This window comes from Mauremys mutica, chromosome 9 (genome assembly GCF_020497125.1).
Source record: "Mauremys mutica isolate MM-2020 ecotype Southern chromosome 9, ASM2049712v1, whole genome shotgun sequence".
Classification (NCBI taxonomy): domain Eukaryota; kingdom Metazoa; phylum Chordata; order Testudines; family Geoemydidae; genus Mauremys; species Mauremys mutica.
In genome coordinates, this window is record NC_059080.1 from 99614530 (window position 1) to 99631711 (window position 17182).

At 44.8% G+C, this 17182-nt stretch overlaps 2 protein-coding genes across 6 annotated transcripts in view; one reads left to right on the forward strand and one right to left on the reverse strand.

Moving 5' to 3' along the window:
- Positions 1-9977, forward strand: part of IQCG (IQ motif containing G) — a 38145-nt gene extending 28168 nt beyond the window's left edge. The window contains exons 9-11 of one of the 3 annotated variants that reach the window (XR_006581981.1): positions 750-851; positions 2455-2804; positions 8588-9977. Coding sequence is in view for 2 of the 3 variants with exons in the window: in XM_045029144.1 (XP_044885079.1) it covers positions 750-851; positions 2455-2592 (240 nt within the window). In the remaining variant the exon portion in view is untranslated. Of the gene's footprint in view, positions 1-749; positions 852-2454; positions 4069-8587 lie in introns of those variants that run through there. The other 2 variants (XM_045029144.1, XM_045029146.1) reach the window with 2 other exon arrangements.
- Positions 9978-10639: 662 nt separating this feature from the next.
- The window catches only part of LRCH3 (leucine rich repeats and calponin homology domain containing 3), a 103071-nt gene continuing 96528 nt past the window's right edge, over positions 10640-17182 (reverse strand). For all 3 annotated transcript variants that reach the window (XM_045029143.1, XM_045029141.1, XM_045029142.1), the window contains one exon: positions 10640-15481. In XM_045029143.1, coding sequence (XP_044885078.1) covers positions 15356-15481 — 126 coding nt within the window. In that variant the 3' untranslated portion in view covers positions 10640-15355. The remainder of the gene's footprint in view (positions 15482-17182) is intronic.

The window sequence follows — 17182 nt, forward strand, 5'->3', positions numbered from 1 at the left end:
AGGGGGTTGGGGTGTGGGAGGGGGTGTGGGGTGCAGGAAGGGGCTCAGGGCAAGGGGTTGGGGCAGTGGAGGGGTGCTGGGTGCATGAGGGGGCTCAGGGAAGGGGTGTGGAGTGCAGAAGGGGGCTCAGGGCAGTGGCTTGGGGTGCACAGGGAGCTCAGGGTAGGGAGTTGGGGTGCAGGTGGGGTGCAGGGTGCAGGAGGGGGCTCAGGGCAGGGAGTTGGGGTGTGGGGTGCAGGAGGGGGCTCAGGACAGGGGGTTGGGGTGCAGGAGGGGTGCGGGATGTACGAGGGGGCTCAGGGCAGGGGGTTGGGGTGCAGGAGGGGGCTCAGGGCAGGGGGTTGGGGTGCAGGAGGGGTGCGGGATGTACGAGGGGGCTCAGGGCAGGGAGTTGGGGTGCAGGAGGGGCGTGTGGTGCAGGCAGGGAGTTGGGGGGCGGGGTGCAGGCGGGGTTCAGGCTCCAGCCTGGTGCTGCTTACCTAAAGCGGCTCTGGGGTGGCAGTGGTGCGCACCGCCCCCCACAGTTCCCCGTTCCCAGCCAATGGGAGCTACGGGGGGCGGTGCCCTCTGCCCCCCCTCACCCGGGGGCTGCAGGGAAGCGGTGCCGGCCGCTTCTGAGAGCGGTGTGGGGCCCGCGGTTGCACGGGGGGCAATCCCGCAGGCTGGATCCAAAGCCCTGAGGGGCCGGATCCGGCCCGCGGGCCGTAGTTTGCCCACCCCGTTCTAGAGCGTCTCTTGCATTTCTGCAGTGCCGGTTATTTGAACAAGCCATCATGGAGGATCGGGTGGAAAAGGAGGCAGCGAGAAGAAAGGTGGAGCAGGATGCGCTGGAATTAAAGAGCGTCAAGAAGGTAAAGGGAAAGTGCTACGGCTCATGAATGATCTGAGCGAGGGGGCTCCTTTCAGTCAGCAAGATGCACTGAAGGGTTTGGCCAGCAGGGCCTGGGATTGGCAAGCGCTGCCATTGGGCTGGGGAGAGGAGAGGTGTCTGCCGCATGTCCAAGCTGCTGCTTGTTCTCCCCACCCTTCTAGTTCCTCCCTGGGTAGAGCAGCCACAAAGTTAACAGCCACCTACCGAATCGGGAAGGAAATAAAGGGCAAGTCTTGGCTCCCAGAGTGAAGATTTGGGGGCCTTTTGTCCCTCACACCATCTGTGCAGCAAGGAGGACGCCACAGAGGGAGGGTTGCAATGTAATCCCTGCCACCAGTACAAGAACCGCCCCCCACCCCATCCCACAAACACTCAGCACAGACTATCCCATAGGCCAGGAAGCGCAGGGGAGGAGCCCAACCTGCCACAGCTTAGGACATCGGTCCCTTTCCAGCAGGTGCCACAGTCTACACTGTACCTGGAGGCCTTCTTGCTTTCAAGCTGCCTCCCACTGGCCTTTCACAGGGCCACTGGTACTGGGTTTCTTTTTAATGTGGTTAAGAAGAGTAGCATTGAAGTACTTGCGGAGAACAAGTCCGGGCATGTCGGAAACAGTGGGTGATGGGAGTACCGATTACGTGTGCAGGCCCAACACAGGTGGGCAACTGCGTGTGCACATCGGACTTTTTGAAAATGCGGCCCCAAGAGCTAATGAGAGAAGAAGATTTAATGACCACCTGCAAAAGGAAGGCAAGTGGCGTTGGGCCCGTTGTTTGCTTCTTTGTGACGGGGCCATTTAGGGAACTGGGGTAAAAATCTGTCTGGGGATTGGTCCTGCTTTGAGCAGGGGGTTGGACTAGATACCTCCTGAGGTCCCTTCCAACCCTGAGATTCCATGTGAACATACCATATGTTTAATTTAAGGCAGAAAAAAACAGGAACACTGAGCCGGGCCTTTTCTGCTGTTGCCGGAAGGACTCACTGGAGTCTCCTCCACTCTAGGCTTTTATTTGACAAACACTGAGCTAGCAATTGAGCAGGGCGCAGCCCGTAAACTCGCATACAAAGCAGCTAGTCTATAATCTAGACTGCATGGAACTCTGTCAAGGGGTTTTCTGTAGTGCCCATCACCTTAGTATCTAAGCACTTACGTTAGGAATGTTTCCAAGGCAAAGGGTTGGTGCATATGGAGCCAGCACCAGTAGCACTGGCAGCCGACAGCAGGCTGCTGGCCTAGGAGAAGCTGGCAGACAGCAGACTTAAGGCGGGATCCAGGCTCCGGCACTTCCAGCCAGTGCCTTGAGAAGGATGGAGATCAGAACGTGTCACAGAGCCATATTCCCTGGCACTCTCAGGTTCACAATTTGGATTTTCTTGTAATGTTTTTCCATAAACGTAACATCAGACAACCAGAAAGCCCGTCCCTTGTCCCACATCACTGAGCCAGTGGGGCCTACTTGATACCCCCTGGAGGGGGAGGCATGTCGCCATGGCAGCTGACTTCCCCAAGACCAGCCGCTCTGAACAGGGACGAGTCTGACTCTTGCTTTGGAAAACTAACTCTCCTCCTTTCCTGCTTCCAGCTCCAGGCCTGGTGGAGAGGCACAATGGTTCGCCATAACATCGGCCCCTATAAGGCCCTCAAGAAGTCTAAAGAGGACGAGCCAAAGGGCAAAGACGAAGGGAAAAAGGGAAAAGCTGGAGCTAAGAAAAAGAAGTGATGGCCATAGACTCCTGCTCTCATTAGACCCACGGGGCCCTGGAAGTTTGGGCTCTCGCCAGGGAGGAACACTGGCTTGTGTGCACAGAGTAAAAAATAAAGTCCTCAGCAGAGTTCAGGGCCAGGGCTCTGGGCCAGGCTGGAGTTCATTTTCTTGACAGGAAGAAGTTTAAGATGAAGTTTCTTGCACAGGTCTGACCTCTCCAGCTCAAGGTAACTAGAGCTTAGCAATCAGCTACTGCCATTTTTAACCTGCCTTGTGCTGTGCACACACATTATTCCCCTGAGAGCACAGGACACTGGAACGATATGGCCCTCAAGATTTTTCTGCAGCCTTAAACTAATTAGTCATCTGGGTATAATTCACGCCCTGTTCACAGGCTTGAAAATGCAGCTGTATTAAAGGCACTGTGCACTCAGAATATTCACCACCTCTCCCCATCACTGCGCTGGCAAGGGTTGAAATGCTAGCGTAGGCTGGGGGCACTCGTCCTTCACCACTGTTTTGGCTAATGCTGCTCAGAGCAGGTCTAGACAGCTTGGTGGCAGTCACTCACATCTGGTCTTGGGTGGGGCTTCCATGTTAGGGCCAGTGCTAGAGCAATGGTAGGAGAACTGCTAAAGATTCTCAGTGTAGATGGAGCCTTGTTCGGAGTGTTTGTGTTTCCATTCTCACAGTCCTCCTGCCAGAAGTCCTGTAGCCCTGCAGGAGATAAGGAAAGAATCGTGCCCCAGTGAGGGTGTAACCATGGGCAGGTAACGGAATGTCCTTGGTACAGAGCAAGACATCCTTTGGCATCTGGTACCCGAGAGCTGCTCTCTCAAACCCCAGAGTGCAGTGAAGTGATGACGGGCTGGCTGTTACCTTGAAAGAGAAGTGGGGGTGGGGGGAAGGCAGAGTTCTGCTCTGTTATCCGAGGGGGCTCTCCCCGCTGTGGGTCCAGTCCTTTTAAATGAGATTGTACTGCAATCAGTGTACACAATGGAAACAGCCAATAGCGCTATCTACACAGTGTAAAACCACAGAGGGGCTGAGCGGGGCTGTGGGGTTTTAATACTCCCACACTGGAAGGTGCTATAGAATCGGAACGAGGCTGTTTTTACTCTAAGACCACTTAAGAGCTGTATCAGGAGCGTGTAGCTGTCCAAATTCATTCACACTGAAGAGTCAAACCGTGCCAAAAGTTCTGTTAAGATCAAGCAAAAGTACTTCAACTGCAAGTGGCAAAGCTGTTAATTCTGAGAGCTCAGTGGTGGCTGGAGCCTGTAGTTTATTCTGCGTTAACGTATCATGGAAGTGACAGTGGCTTTCTGAAAACTCACACACGTCAGGCAAGCTGGAGTTACAATTAACTTCCAGTAATGAAGCCAGTAATCAGGAAGCACTCCCTTTTCAGTCACTGATCCCAAATGAGAACATTGCAACTTTCAGAGTAGCAGCCATGTATCAGCAAAAAGAACAGGAGTACTTGGGGCACCTTAGAGACTAACAAATGCTCAAATAAATTTGTTGATCTCTAAGGTGCCACAAGGACTCCTCCTGTTCTTACATTGTAACTTGTCTTCCTCACTCCACATTGGAGCAAGAACGGGCACTACTGGGTGAGGTTTACGTTGCACGTCTTCAAGCAAGCGCCTCACAGCACCCACTGCAGTTAAGTTTAATTTTAACTCCCTTTTCATGCGCTCAGAACATTTCGAAACATTTCATTTTGAGGCTAAAATTTTCCAGGCTTGGTCTGTGCTGACAGGTGATTTTTATTTATTTATTTATTGTGAAGTTTGAGCAAAATCACATGAGTTATGGAAAGGAGGGAAAATGCACTTTTCCTATCGCAAAAAAATAAATAAAAAAAAAATCCTAACCACCCCTTTTTAGAGACAGCTACAGCACAAAGAGATGAAGTTTGAAGCCCAGCCTGGGCAGAACGGTGAATAGGGGTTAGCACCTTTGCTTGCTTCGGGCAACAGCTGAGTGAAAAATCACTTCTCATTCTAAGGACACTGTCTGTTCCGGAGCTTCACTTCTGGGTTCCAGTTCCTTAGCATGAATCCAGTGAAACTGCCCTGGCTCTTCCAAGGTTTTTGACCCTTGAGGATTACTGTAGTGAGGGATGCTGCAAGCCAGTGGGTATCACATGGTAGGTGCTAAATGTAAATACATGCAAAGCCCCCATTTGTGTGACCCAGCTGCAGTGAATTACGATGCAAACTGGAAAGGAGGCAGTAATGGTGGTTATGAAATTATCCAGTTATCACTTTTAGTGAAATGGTTCTGACTATGTCTCAAAAGGGAAAACATACGTAAATACCAGAATCCACTCCAATTATAACGTTCGTTTGTTTCTGAAATTAGGAGGACATTTTAAATGTCAGTTAAAGGAACAATAACACTGGGTTTGTGTTCATTTGGGGAGGGTAAATGGGGCCTGGATGGTTTTCATCAAAAAAGCATCCTCTCCCCACACTTTGCTGTTTCTTATCAGACATACCCTGGGAGACTCCATGGTAACTGGAAAACTACTAAAATTAGAGAGTGAAAATGAAACAAACGAGAGGAGAAAGGGTCTTTAGTCAGACTGCTTAGAAGTGGGTGTTTTACCCTTGTTAGCGTTTATAAATCACTTGATTTTGTTAATAACTCAACACTCCTACCTCTCTGCTGGTGTTGGAGCTCACAATACATAAGGAGCTGCAAGAGGTCCACCAAAAGCAGGGGAGATCAGCCTTTACATTCATATGTTTCTAATGTATAAAAGGCAGAAAATGTAAAGAAAGTTAAGACGTCCTCTATACATTTGAAGGTCAAGCATCTATTCCAGTTAGCCAAATGCTTAGCAGCCCCCCAGGGCGGCTGCCTAGCCATTCTCCACTCTTTGGAAGGGAGAACTGGGACAGACTGTGGCAGAGAGGGCTGAAGCACTGTCCTAGGGCTGTAGGGGGAGGTTACAAATTCCTCAAAGCAGCTGCCTTCCCAGCTTCAGAGATGATATCCTGCTGGGCAGTGCCCCGCTCCAAAGTAACTTAAGAGCCACCAGGGCACCCTCCCTCCATGCCCAATGTCAGTACTCGAGTCACATCTGCCCCGTCTCTTTCTGAGAGAAAATCTGGAGAGCCAGCTCATTCCTCACGGCTTGCTGTTCTGAGTTGTGAACCATCTCCCCCCAACCCCCCACTTCCCGCTCTGTCCTTTGGTAAGGCCGCGGAACAGGAAACCCACTGAACTTCCCCAGTGTTTGGTGAAACAGACCCAGAGGAAAGTCAAATGGGTAAGTGGACAAGTTGAGCTGCCCAGAAAAGTAGCCATTTTGGTGGAGTTTGGCATCGGAACCTAGATGTGTGCGCAGCTTGGCAAAAAATAAGATAGTAGCACCAGAGGGCCACCAGGTGCCACTAAGATGAGTAGATGTTTTGGTGGCTGCGCATTTGCATCACACGCAGGCCCGGACTTAGATACTTCCCAGTAATTTGGAGGGAAGGAAGTTCTGGGTCTGAGGGTTAAGATTAGTGACGCGGGTTTGTGGAATGATTCTCTATTAAGTTCCATATTTGGAAGATTTGCCTCAAGGTAGATTTGCGGGGACTTAACAGCTTCAGTTCCCTGACAGTGACTGTCTGATATGTCATAGTGAATCTCCTTAGGGGAAGCTAAAGTTTCCCCCAAGTGTCAAAGCCAAATGTTGCTAGGTTACAACTCCAGCAAAGAAGGTTCAAAACCAAAATGACCTCTTCAATTTTGTTGGAAAAAATCCAGACCCTGCGATTTTAATTGGAGACGTGAAAGGGATGCTGCTTTGCGGCTCAGAGGACCAGCGTGCCCAAGTATCATCCAATAGAGAGCAAATGGAGCAGTATCGCTCTTTGAACTGGTGACTAAGCTAAAAGACTGTTTTGCCTCTAAGCATCAATAGCAACTAAAGGTGCTTAATTAAATACTGTAGACGTGAATTTGGAAGATACAACAAGCTTCTCCATAATCCCTAAACAAACCCATATGCTTTACAGCCATCGGGTACCTTGTGCCATGAAACAGCTGCAGAATCAAACTGTTCAAGTCCATATAATACATATTTAACAATTGTTGGCCTCTGCACTCTCGTGCCTATCTGCCGTGCACACAACATGCTGCTTTCTCTGGTGACTGTCTTCCACTGACAAAGATGTTAATAAGCTTAACACCTTAACAGACTATAAGGCAGGTGTTAAGGCTGCAGGCACATATTAGTGATTTGAATTAGGGCTGTCAAACTATTAGAAAAGTTAATCGTGATTAAAATAATTATTAATTGTGATGTTAATATAATACCATTTATATAAATATTTTGGATGTTTTCCACATCTTCATATATATTGATTTCAGTTACAACACAGAATACAAAGTGTACAGTGCTCACTTTATAGTTATAACTATCTGCACTGTAAAAATAAAAATAGTATTTTTCAATGTATCTAATACAAGTAGTGTCGTGCAATCTCTTTATCATGAAAGTTGAACTTAAAAATGTAGAGTTATGTACAAAAAAAACTGCATTCAAAAATAAAACAACGTAAAACTTTAGAGTCTACAAGTCCACTCAGTCTTATTCTTGTGTTGCCAATTGCTCAAACAAATTTATTTACATGTGCAGGAGATAATGCTGCCTGCTTCCTGTTTACAACAACACCTGAAAGTGAGAACAGGCATTCACATGGCACTGTTGTAGCCAGCGTTGCCAGATATTTACATGTCAGATGCGCTAAAGATTCATATGTCCCGTCATGCTTCAACCACCATTCCAGGGGACATGCATCCATGCTAATGTCGGGTTCTGCTCGATAACAATCCAAAGCAGTGCAGACCGACGCATGTTCATTTTCATCATCTGAGTCAGATGCCACCAGCAGAAGGTTGATTTTCTTTTTTGGTGGTTTGAGTTCTGTAGTTTCCGCATTGGAGTGTTGCTCTTTTAGACTTCTGAAAGCATGCTCCACACCTCGTCCCTCTCAGATTTTGGAAGGCACTTCAGATTCTTAAACCTTGGGTTGAGTGCTGTAGCTATCTTTAGAAATCTCACATCGGTACCTTCGTTAAGTTTTGTCAAATCTGCAGTGAAAGCATGCTTAAAACGAACACCATGCTGGGTCATCATCCTAGACTGTTATAACATTAAATATATGACAGGATGTGGGTAAAAGACATACAATTCTCCCCCCAAGGAGTTCAGTCACAAATTTAATTAACATGTTTTTTGGTTTTTTTAGCAAGCATCATCAGCATGTCCTCTGGAATGGTGGTTGAAGAATGAAGGGGCATAGAAATGTTTAGTGCATCTGACACACAAATATCTTGCAATGCTGGCTACACAGTGCCATGCGAACACCTGTTCTCACTTTCAGGTGACACTGTAAATAAAAAGTGGGCAGCATTATCTCCCATAAATATAAACAAACTTGTTTCTCTTAGCGATTGGCAGAATAAGAAGTAGGACTGAGTGGACTTGTAGGTTCTAAAGTTTTACATTGTTTTGTTTTTGTGTAGTTATGTCACAAAAGATGTCTGCATTTGTAAGATGCACTTTCATGATAAAGAGATTGCACTACGGTACTTATGAGATGAACTGAAAAATACTTTATAATTTTTACAGTACAAATATTTGTAATAAAACGACTATAAACTGAGCACTGTACACTTTGTATTCTGTGTTGTAATTGAAATATATTTGAAAATATAGAAAAACATCCAAAATATTTAATACATTTCAACTGGTATTTTATTGTTTAACAGTGCGATTAAAACTGTGATTAATCATGATTAATTTTTTAAATTTCGATTAATTTTTTAGTTAATCGCGTGAGTTAACTACAATTAATCAACAGCCCTAATTTGAATGTATATTTCTGAACACAGAGTTTAAAAATACAACAACTGTTAAAAACCCGGGAAATGAACTGATAAGGCTGCATGTTTCTCACAAAGCAGCCAGTAATTCTGTTACTATTAAATTATTATTACACAGGTGCCATGGAAACAGAATCCACATCAGAATCGGTGACTGAGGCAGAGGACTGAGGTCAGGAAATCCCGTAATTTCTAAGTTCTTTACTGAGCTGGGTATTACCCTCTTTTTACAGATGTGAAACCTGAAGCACAGTGAAGCGGCTTGCCCAACGTCATACAGCAAATCAGTGGCCGAATGGCTCAGGATGGTATTAGTCATGGGACAGGCAGTGTCATTTTTAGGCTACTTAATCAAATTCAGCCTACTTTAGTAAGCAGCTGAAAGTTACCGTACAATGACTTTTCAGTGAGCTATATAAAATGACATGGAAGGTCTCCGTGTAGTTCTCAGCAGAGAGGTATCTATGGCACACCACCACCACCACCACCAAGCGGCAGCCATACAGGCTGTTACAACTCAGCAGAGCCGTCAAGGACTAAATGGAATGTCAACCGTTCTCTCAGCCCAGCAATGGCTCCTCAGGTGTGAGGGAAGACCAGGACACAGAGGGGAAGATTACACTACTCCTGCTTACCTGCAATACTCAGCTGTAGATAAAAATGGAGGACTTCACTCTTCAGGGCTGCCAATTCTGTTGCTTGGCTCAGTATTAAAGTTCATCAAAAAAATTAAAAGGTTTAAAAAGCAAAGAAGCCAAGAAGTTCTTGGTGCAAGGAGAGGAAGGCTCATTATTGCTGGGAAAAGGTTGTCAACGCTTCACCTAGAACAATCTACAACAGGTGCATCCCTGAGTTTTTAATTTATAGCCAACTCTGCCTGTGAACTCTAAGGAACCTCTTCACCACCACTTATCTACAGCCCCAACAATAAGATGGATGCCTGACGGACAGAAGATAAAGCACCTGCCTTGAAAGTCGTACAATATTACATGTAAAAATGCAAGGAAATAGAGTGCAACAGAGCTGCATGAGTGAAAGATGGAGTCTCGCATGGTTCTTAGTACAGTCACTATTTTTGTTTGGATTTTGCAGGGGAAGATCAGGCATCCAAAACTAAAGCTTCTCCATGTGGAAGGGGGACTAGGCCTTCTGGAGGAAGTGCGTTTTAAGGAGGCACACAGAGGAACAGGTGTGAGCCTCGTAGGACAGTCAAGAAGAGATGCCAAGTATAGAGGGCCAGGGACGGCATGAAGAATGGACTGTGGTATAGGAGGTCAAATTAGATGATCTGGTGGTTAGTCTCTTCTGGCCTTAAGCTCTATGACTGACTGAGAGAAGATCACACAAGGGGTGATTAAGTCATGAGGCTGGGGCAGAGCAGAGGGAGGCCGGACCCAAGCTGTACAGGGTCCTGAGGGTGAAAACACGGAGCCTGAAAACTGATGCAAAAGTCAAGAGGCCGTTGGTCAAGGGATCTGAAGAGTGGACCTGGAGTGGGGGACATGGCCGATGTGGTAGCACTGTGGACCAACCGGAGGTGGGGTGGGAGGGAGAGCAGCATGTATGAAGCAAGGTAGGAAGTTCTGTGGCTGCTAGCAACCTTTAGGCCTCTCCCTTGTTTGCTGTAAACTCTAGTTACGAGGGAGGGAGGAAAGGAGGAACAAACATTTTGTGCCATCAGAAAAACTTTCCTATTATTGAGGGGAAGACTGGTGCAAACGTCACAGAACTGAAAACTAGACAGGATAAATAACATGAGAACGTAATACAGAGAGCAGCTGTGCACTGGCTGTGGCTAACAGCCCATGTGACCTAAAAAGTATTTTCCACCACTAACTTCTACGAATGAACAGGGGAGCTGATTCTGAGGAACACTATAGTTACTCTCAGGGGCAAGAGCTAGAAAGGCTGCAGAGAAACAGGTTCTGATTACATCTGCTGAAAGAAGCCTACTGAGTGCAAACATACACCGTCTCCTTCTCTGGCCCTTCGGTCGTTATGCTGAAAGAACAATTTTTCCTATATCAAGCTCCTAAGACGACCAGAAAAAACATCCATTCTCTTAATAAATATGACAATTCAGAAAGTAAATACACACTTGATACATAGGAATTGACAATCACTGATGCAAATATAGAAATATAAGGAGGAAGAAATATTTCAGTTCATGTAGGTTTTAAAACTTTATTTCAAATTACCCAGGTATTTGGTTTTATATTATCAGTGTGCTAGAAGTTCACACAACTAGCAGCAAACAGGCAATTTAAAATAACATACACAATATTCTGGGCATATTTATACTTAACAGTCTTAGAAATTATGGAATGTATTTACAGACATACAAGTATAGGCGGAGCTTTAAAAATCCTTTACTCTATTAATTACACGTTTACAAGGTTTTCAGAAACAAAATTAGATTGTTTGTAAAACACAGTATCTATACAAAAGATTTTTTTTATAGGTTTAAATCCACCTTAGAATTCCTCTGCTTCTAAAACCAAAATGTCAAAGAACCATTTAAAGTCATAAAAGGATTAAAAATCACCAGTTATCCTGTCACTGCTAAGAGCAACAGAAGTGTTCTCAGTGCTGTAAAACGCTGTCGAGAATTTAATAACCCAGCCAGGAAGGGGCTTTCCGAACAAGTTTCTCTCGTCGCTAGCTCCCAAGGAGGAGAAATCAAAATCCCCTATTTCCTGACCAGATCATTTCAACACCATCAAGGACCATTAAGTGCCAGTGCCACTTCAATGTCTATTTCATAACATTCTTGATCCTCAGTGTTCTTCAGTGCTTAGCAAGGTTTGTGTAGGGTCATAGCACAGTGGAGTTAACATAAACCTACTAGCAAGTGCTACACTCTGAAATGGATTTTTCCCCAACACAAACGCCCCAAAAGGGCAAGCCCACAATTGATTCTTGCTTTAGCACACAAAATTAAATCCAATGCGTTTTCTTTAAAATATTTTTTCACTGGATATAACAAAAATTGCACATAAATATACACCTCTACCTTGATATAACGCTGTCCTCGGGAGCCAAAAAATCTTATCGTGTTATAGGTGAAACCGCGTTATATCGAACTTGATTTGATCCGCCGGAACGCCAGCCCCGCCCCCCCAGAGCGCTGCTTTACCATGTTAGATCCCAATTTGTGTATATCGGGTGGCGTTATAACAGGGTAGAGGTGTACCAAAAAATCCCAACCCATTTAATTACAACAGAAAATGGAAATGTTTTTTGGTATAATACATCACAAATAAACCATATCTTGAAATTGCAGATTTGGATTTTCATCCTTAATGTCTGGTCAACGTTTAGTGTTTGCCAGCACGAAAACAGAAAATTAAAGAGTCAAACTAATATGGCCACACAAATGTGTACTTGCTCGAGTGAAATGTTTATTTAGAACTGTAAAAGAAATAGGAGCATACACCTGACCAGGCATACAAGCATAGTTGCTGATGTAAAATTCGGTTGCACACATTTGTGTGTGACAGTGGCTGATTTTACAAGACACACTGAGAAGTGGCTATTCATTGAAAGTCAGGCTCAAACTCCAAATAGTTAGTTTTCCAAAAATTAACATTTATGAAATGTCCAACTTCTACCAACATGAATGCTGTTACGGTCAGTTTCTGTAAGTCTGGGAAGCTGGGCTGGAGCAAAAAACAGACTCTCACAATTCCACATTAAGTTTAACAGATTTCTTACGGTGGATACATCTAAATATTGCATGCTCCTCTTGATCTATTAAACAAAACCTAATACCCAGGTACACAGAATGCAAAGTATCTAGTACTGAGAATTCAGATTCATTTGTTACTCCCCTTAACAATGATTTCTAGACAACCCATAAGGAAGCATATATGGTCTATGGCAGAACTGTCTATATCAGAATTTTCCAAACTGGGGGTCGCAACCACAGAGGGTTGCAAGATTTTGAGCCATCAGGGAGAAGGGGTAAGCAGCAGCGCGAGGGAGGCAGGGGCTCTGGAGGGGACACGCGCGGCACCCAGTCCCGCTCTGCCTGCTGGGACCTCCAGCAAGAACCCCTGGCATCTCCACTTGCTGTTGCTGGAAGCCTCGAGCTAGCAGGGACGGGAGGCAGAGAAGCTGCTGATGGTCCCATCCTGGGGTGCACGGAGCTGGCTGCAGAAAGACTAGTCTTGGCTGCTGGCAGAAGAATCCAAGGGCTGGTGGTGCTGAAATGAGCCCCCCCCCAGCCCGACAGGGAGCTGCAGCACGGGGGAAGGACGGGGATCTGTGCTGCCACCACTGATGGGGCGGAGTGCCCAGTCCGTGTGCTCTGCCTGCTCCACGTTGCAATGACAATTCCCTCCCAGGTACCCTGGGGAGTGGGTGATGGGGGAGTAGGGCTGGCTGTGGGACCGGGCTGCACAGGGTTGAAAAAAATCTTCCCTCCTCCCAAGAAATATCTGAACTGGCACCACTGCTTCAGGGGATGGGGGCGGGGGAGGTCATGAAAAAGTTTGGGCACCACTAGTCTATAGTGTCAGCAGTGAGATGCCATCCCCCATTCAACAAATGGCAGAGACTGCAGTACAAAAAAGTCTCCTTTCACTGCCCCATAGACTTTAAAGCCAGAAAGGACCATCATGATCATCTAGTCTGACCTCCTGCACGTCGCAGGCCACAGAACCTCACCCACCCGCTCCTGAAAGAGACCCCTAACCTCTGGCTGAGTCACTGAAGACCTCAAATCATGCTTTAAAGTCTTCAAGTTGCAGAGAATCCACCATTTACACTTCTTTAAACCGGCAAGTGACCTGTGCCTTTTGCAGAAGAAGGAAAACACAGAATCCTTCAAGGAGCAGCTCTGTCCTTTGCAAGCCTTCACTTGGAGCAAGATGCTGTGCACACAGCCTGCACCGTTTGCTGGGGGAAGGTGTACCTGCACCAAGCTGTCCCCTTCCTTTTAATGATGCACGTTACCGGCACACTCCGATCTACCCGAACCCAAGGCAGCCACTTCCACATTAGGAAAATAGTTTCTCTTATCGACTGTGCGCCTCTAGTTTTAAATACCCTTCACGTGTTTTTCTAGACTTAGGGTGTGATCCGTGGTGTCAACACCAATATGAAGCAAAATATGTCCTTATGCGAAATCGTTGAGACAACAGTTACCACAAGCTACCATGTAATAATTATTATGCAAACAAATCAGGGTGAGAATGGAATGACAAATCTAAAGGGAAAATTCAGCTAAGCCCAGACTTCTGTGCTCAAATGTTCCATGACCAGGCTTGTTACAGCAAAGAAAACTTTTAACTAACCTTTTTTCCCTCCCTTCTGCTCACTTCATCCCCTCTTGGTATTGCTGGTTCACTAACAATACCCCAGAATGGAACACCACAAAGACTGGAAGTCTCATTCACACCCTGTGCAACCCATGATAATGGCAGAGGTGTCTTCTGGGATACCCCAGGGACTAGCAAGAGGATTTCACTGTGGGAGAACAGGATTTTTAAAATGTTACTATATCAAAAAATAAAGTTACTGCAGAGCTGGATGGCAGCCTAGTCAGGGGGCCAAGGCAGCAGGGAGTCTGGACTTTGCCAGTCACCTTTAAAGTAACATCATACCTTATTTTCAGTTTCCTGTTCACATATTTTGAATTTCCACATTTTGCGGAAAAGAAGATAGGCGGAGGGGAGTAAAGGCAGTTTACAGCCCTGTCTGAACTACAAGAAAACATGCTTTAACACCACATTCTGTCAAACCCACCCACAGAAATTTCCTTTTGCAAAAGACTGGCTCTTTGAAAGCTGAGCGTTATGCCAACACACAGAACCACTCCGGGAATTCAATAATCTCATTCTTCCCTACAATAATTTGTTCCTTCATAACTGGGGTCTTCATTGGTGCAAGGGGGTGGTTGTGTGTTTTCAATTGAAACCAGAATTGGATAACAAATCTCTAATGGATGGTTTGATAGCTTATGATTATTTGCACTGGAATGAAAATAGGTACATGATTCTCCATAGGAAAATCTTCAGTCATTATTTGCAGCAGATACAAGCCATAGACCAACTTAACATTACCATTTAGTAACCGAGTCCCCATGATGGGTAGGAGAAGGCATGAAAGGTGGTAAGATGTTTCCCACTGAAGTGGGGAAGATTCCAATACAAGGAGAGATTTATAACCAATTTAAAGCTTAAAGCCAGCAAATATTTTGATTTGTTTAATAAAACTATTTGAACAGTTATGGTTTAGTATCTTTCATTGAAATGTGTGTTACTTATAGGGGTAACAAGCAGTATGTTTTCCCTGGAAAAAACCAGCGCTATCTATGTTTTTTGAATATTGAGGACATGCCAACACAGATTAAAGCATCACTTTCAGTCTTGCTTTGAAAAACTGAGACTCATCAGCTTCAAAACACAGTCTTAACCTGTGATGTTTATATGCACTGCAAAGAGCTGGCGTTTCTTAGAAGCAGGGAAAACTCTCTCTGGGACTCATGGGGAGGACAAGCAGTCTCCATCACTGTGTTCAATGGAAGCATCCCCTTTGGAACTACATCCTAGTAGGAATCTTACAGTTTTTCAAACTGTATATATAAACCCCCTAAATCTACATAGTCAGTTTTAACAGATGCTTCTAAACAACCAGACAAAGGAACTTTCCCCAAGGAAAAACCTCACTTTATAAAGGGGAAAAAATATTGGTAAAAAATTAAATGGAAACTGGTGTGATCTCCAAAAAAGTGGAGAAATGAAGCAAAACATTCCTGTCAGGAATCACAGAAGCTAATTTCCTTTTTAGAACAGAACTCTGTGTGTTTGGATACACTGCACCAGCAGTAAAGTCTTCATGTTCTTCTGCTTAGCCAAGGGAAACCAAAAGGTCCTGGAGATCTTTACGCAGCAGACAGGTGGTGATGCTGCTGCTTTGGGGGTGCAAGCTCCAGAAGTGCGTGGACTGTCACTGCTACCTGTGTCAAACCTTTCTCTTCTAAAATATGCAGAGGCAAACATAATCGGTCCTACATGGGAAAAACACAACAAAAAGACAAAAACAAAGAAAAGGGATGAAAACCACTCAACTGAAAAGAAAAGAAAAAAATGCAAATTAAACAAGCAGAAGGAGACTGAAATATGAAATGGGATGGACACCTGAACAAAAGTATCTATGGAAAGAAACCTTTACCTCTGGAGAAGCCAGCTGTAAATGTGACACCAAGGTAACAAACCAGCAAACTCTTGGACAATCATTTTGTTTATTCATCAGCACTCATGAAAAATATATGTACAAATAAGGACTGTTTTCAGGGGAGCAGGTGAGAAGAGTGCCCTTACCCCACTCAAATGACATCACTTGATGAAATCAGAATTGGATTGACTGTGGGGTGTGGGGCCTTTACTTCAATCTGCTAAACATGATCACAAATCAAGAGTACAACAGCAATGGGGTTTTCATTTCCATAACACAACAGGGATGTGGGGGAGTCCTCAAACACCATTGTTCAGCTACCAGATGTGAATACGCAAACACACTTTTTAAAGCGTTTAACAAATACTGAGATATTAGCATGTGCTTTGGAAATATTGTGCAATAAATGTGAGAAGTATCCGCATGCTTAAGAGCAGTTCTTGTCAACAGCAAGAGATATATTACCCGCACGAAAACCCTCTTAAAACAACACACCACACATTTGGTCTGATCTTTCCTACTAGACACACAGCAGAAAGCCATGTGAAAGAAGAAAACAGAAGAGCACATGAGTTGTTTTATGGCAAAATAGGATCTTATTTATATGCACGATTCATTGGCCTTCGGAAAGGATTAGGGCTGTCAATTAATCGCAGTTAACTCACGCAATTAACTCAAAAAAACTAATAGTCATTAATCGCACTTATAACAATAAAATACCAATTGAAATTTATTAAATATTTGTGGATGTTTTTCTACATTTTCAATATTGATTTCAATTACAACACAGAATACAAAGTGCACAGTGCTCACTTTATATTATTATTTTTATTACAAATATATGCACTGAAAAAATGATATACAAAATAAATAGTATTTTTCAATTCACCTCATACAAGTACTGTAGTGAAATCTCTCTATCATGAAAGTTGAACTTATAAATGTGGAATTATGTATAAAAAAACTGCATTAAAAAAATCAAACAATGTAAAACTTTAGAGCCTACAAGTCCATTCAGTCCTACTTCTTGGTCAGCCAATCACTTAGACAAATGAGGTTGGTTACAAGTTGCAGGAGACAATGCTGCCTGCTTCTTGTTTACAATGTCACCTGAAAGTGAGGACAGGTGTTCGCATGGCATTGTTTTAGCTGGCGTCGCATGATATTTACATGCCAGATGCGCTAAAGATTCATATATCCCTTCATGCTTCAATCACCATTCCAGAGGACATGCGTCCGTGCTGATGACAGGTTCTGCTCAATAACAATCCAAAGCAGTGTGGACCGACGCATGTTCATTTTCATTATCTCAGACAGATGCCACCAGCAGAAGGTTGATTATTCTTTTTTGGTGGTTTGGGTTCTATAGTTTCCGCATCAGAGTGTTGCTCTTTTAAGACTTCTGAAAGCATGCTCCACACCTCGCCCTCTCAGATTTTGGAAGGCACTTCAGATTCTTAAACCTTGGGTTGAGTGCAGTAGCTATTTTTAGAAATCTCACATCAGCACCTTCTTTGCGTTTTGTAAAATCTGC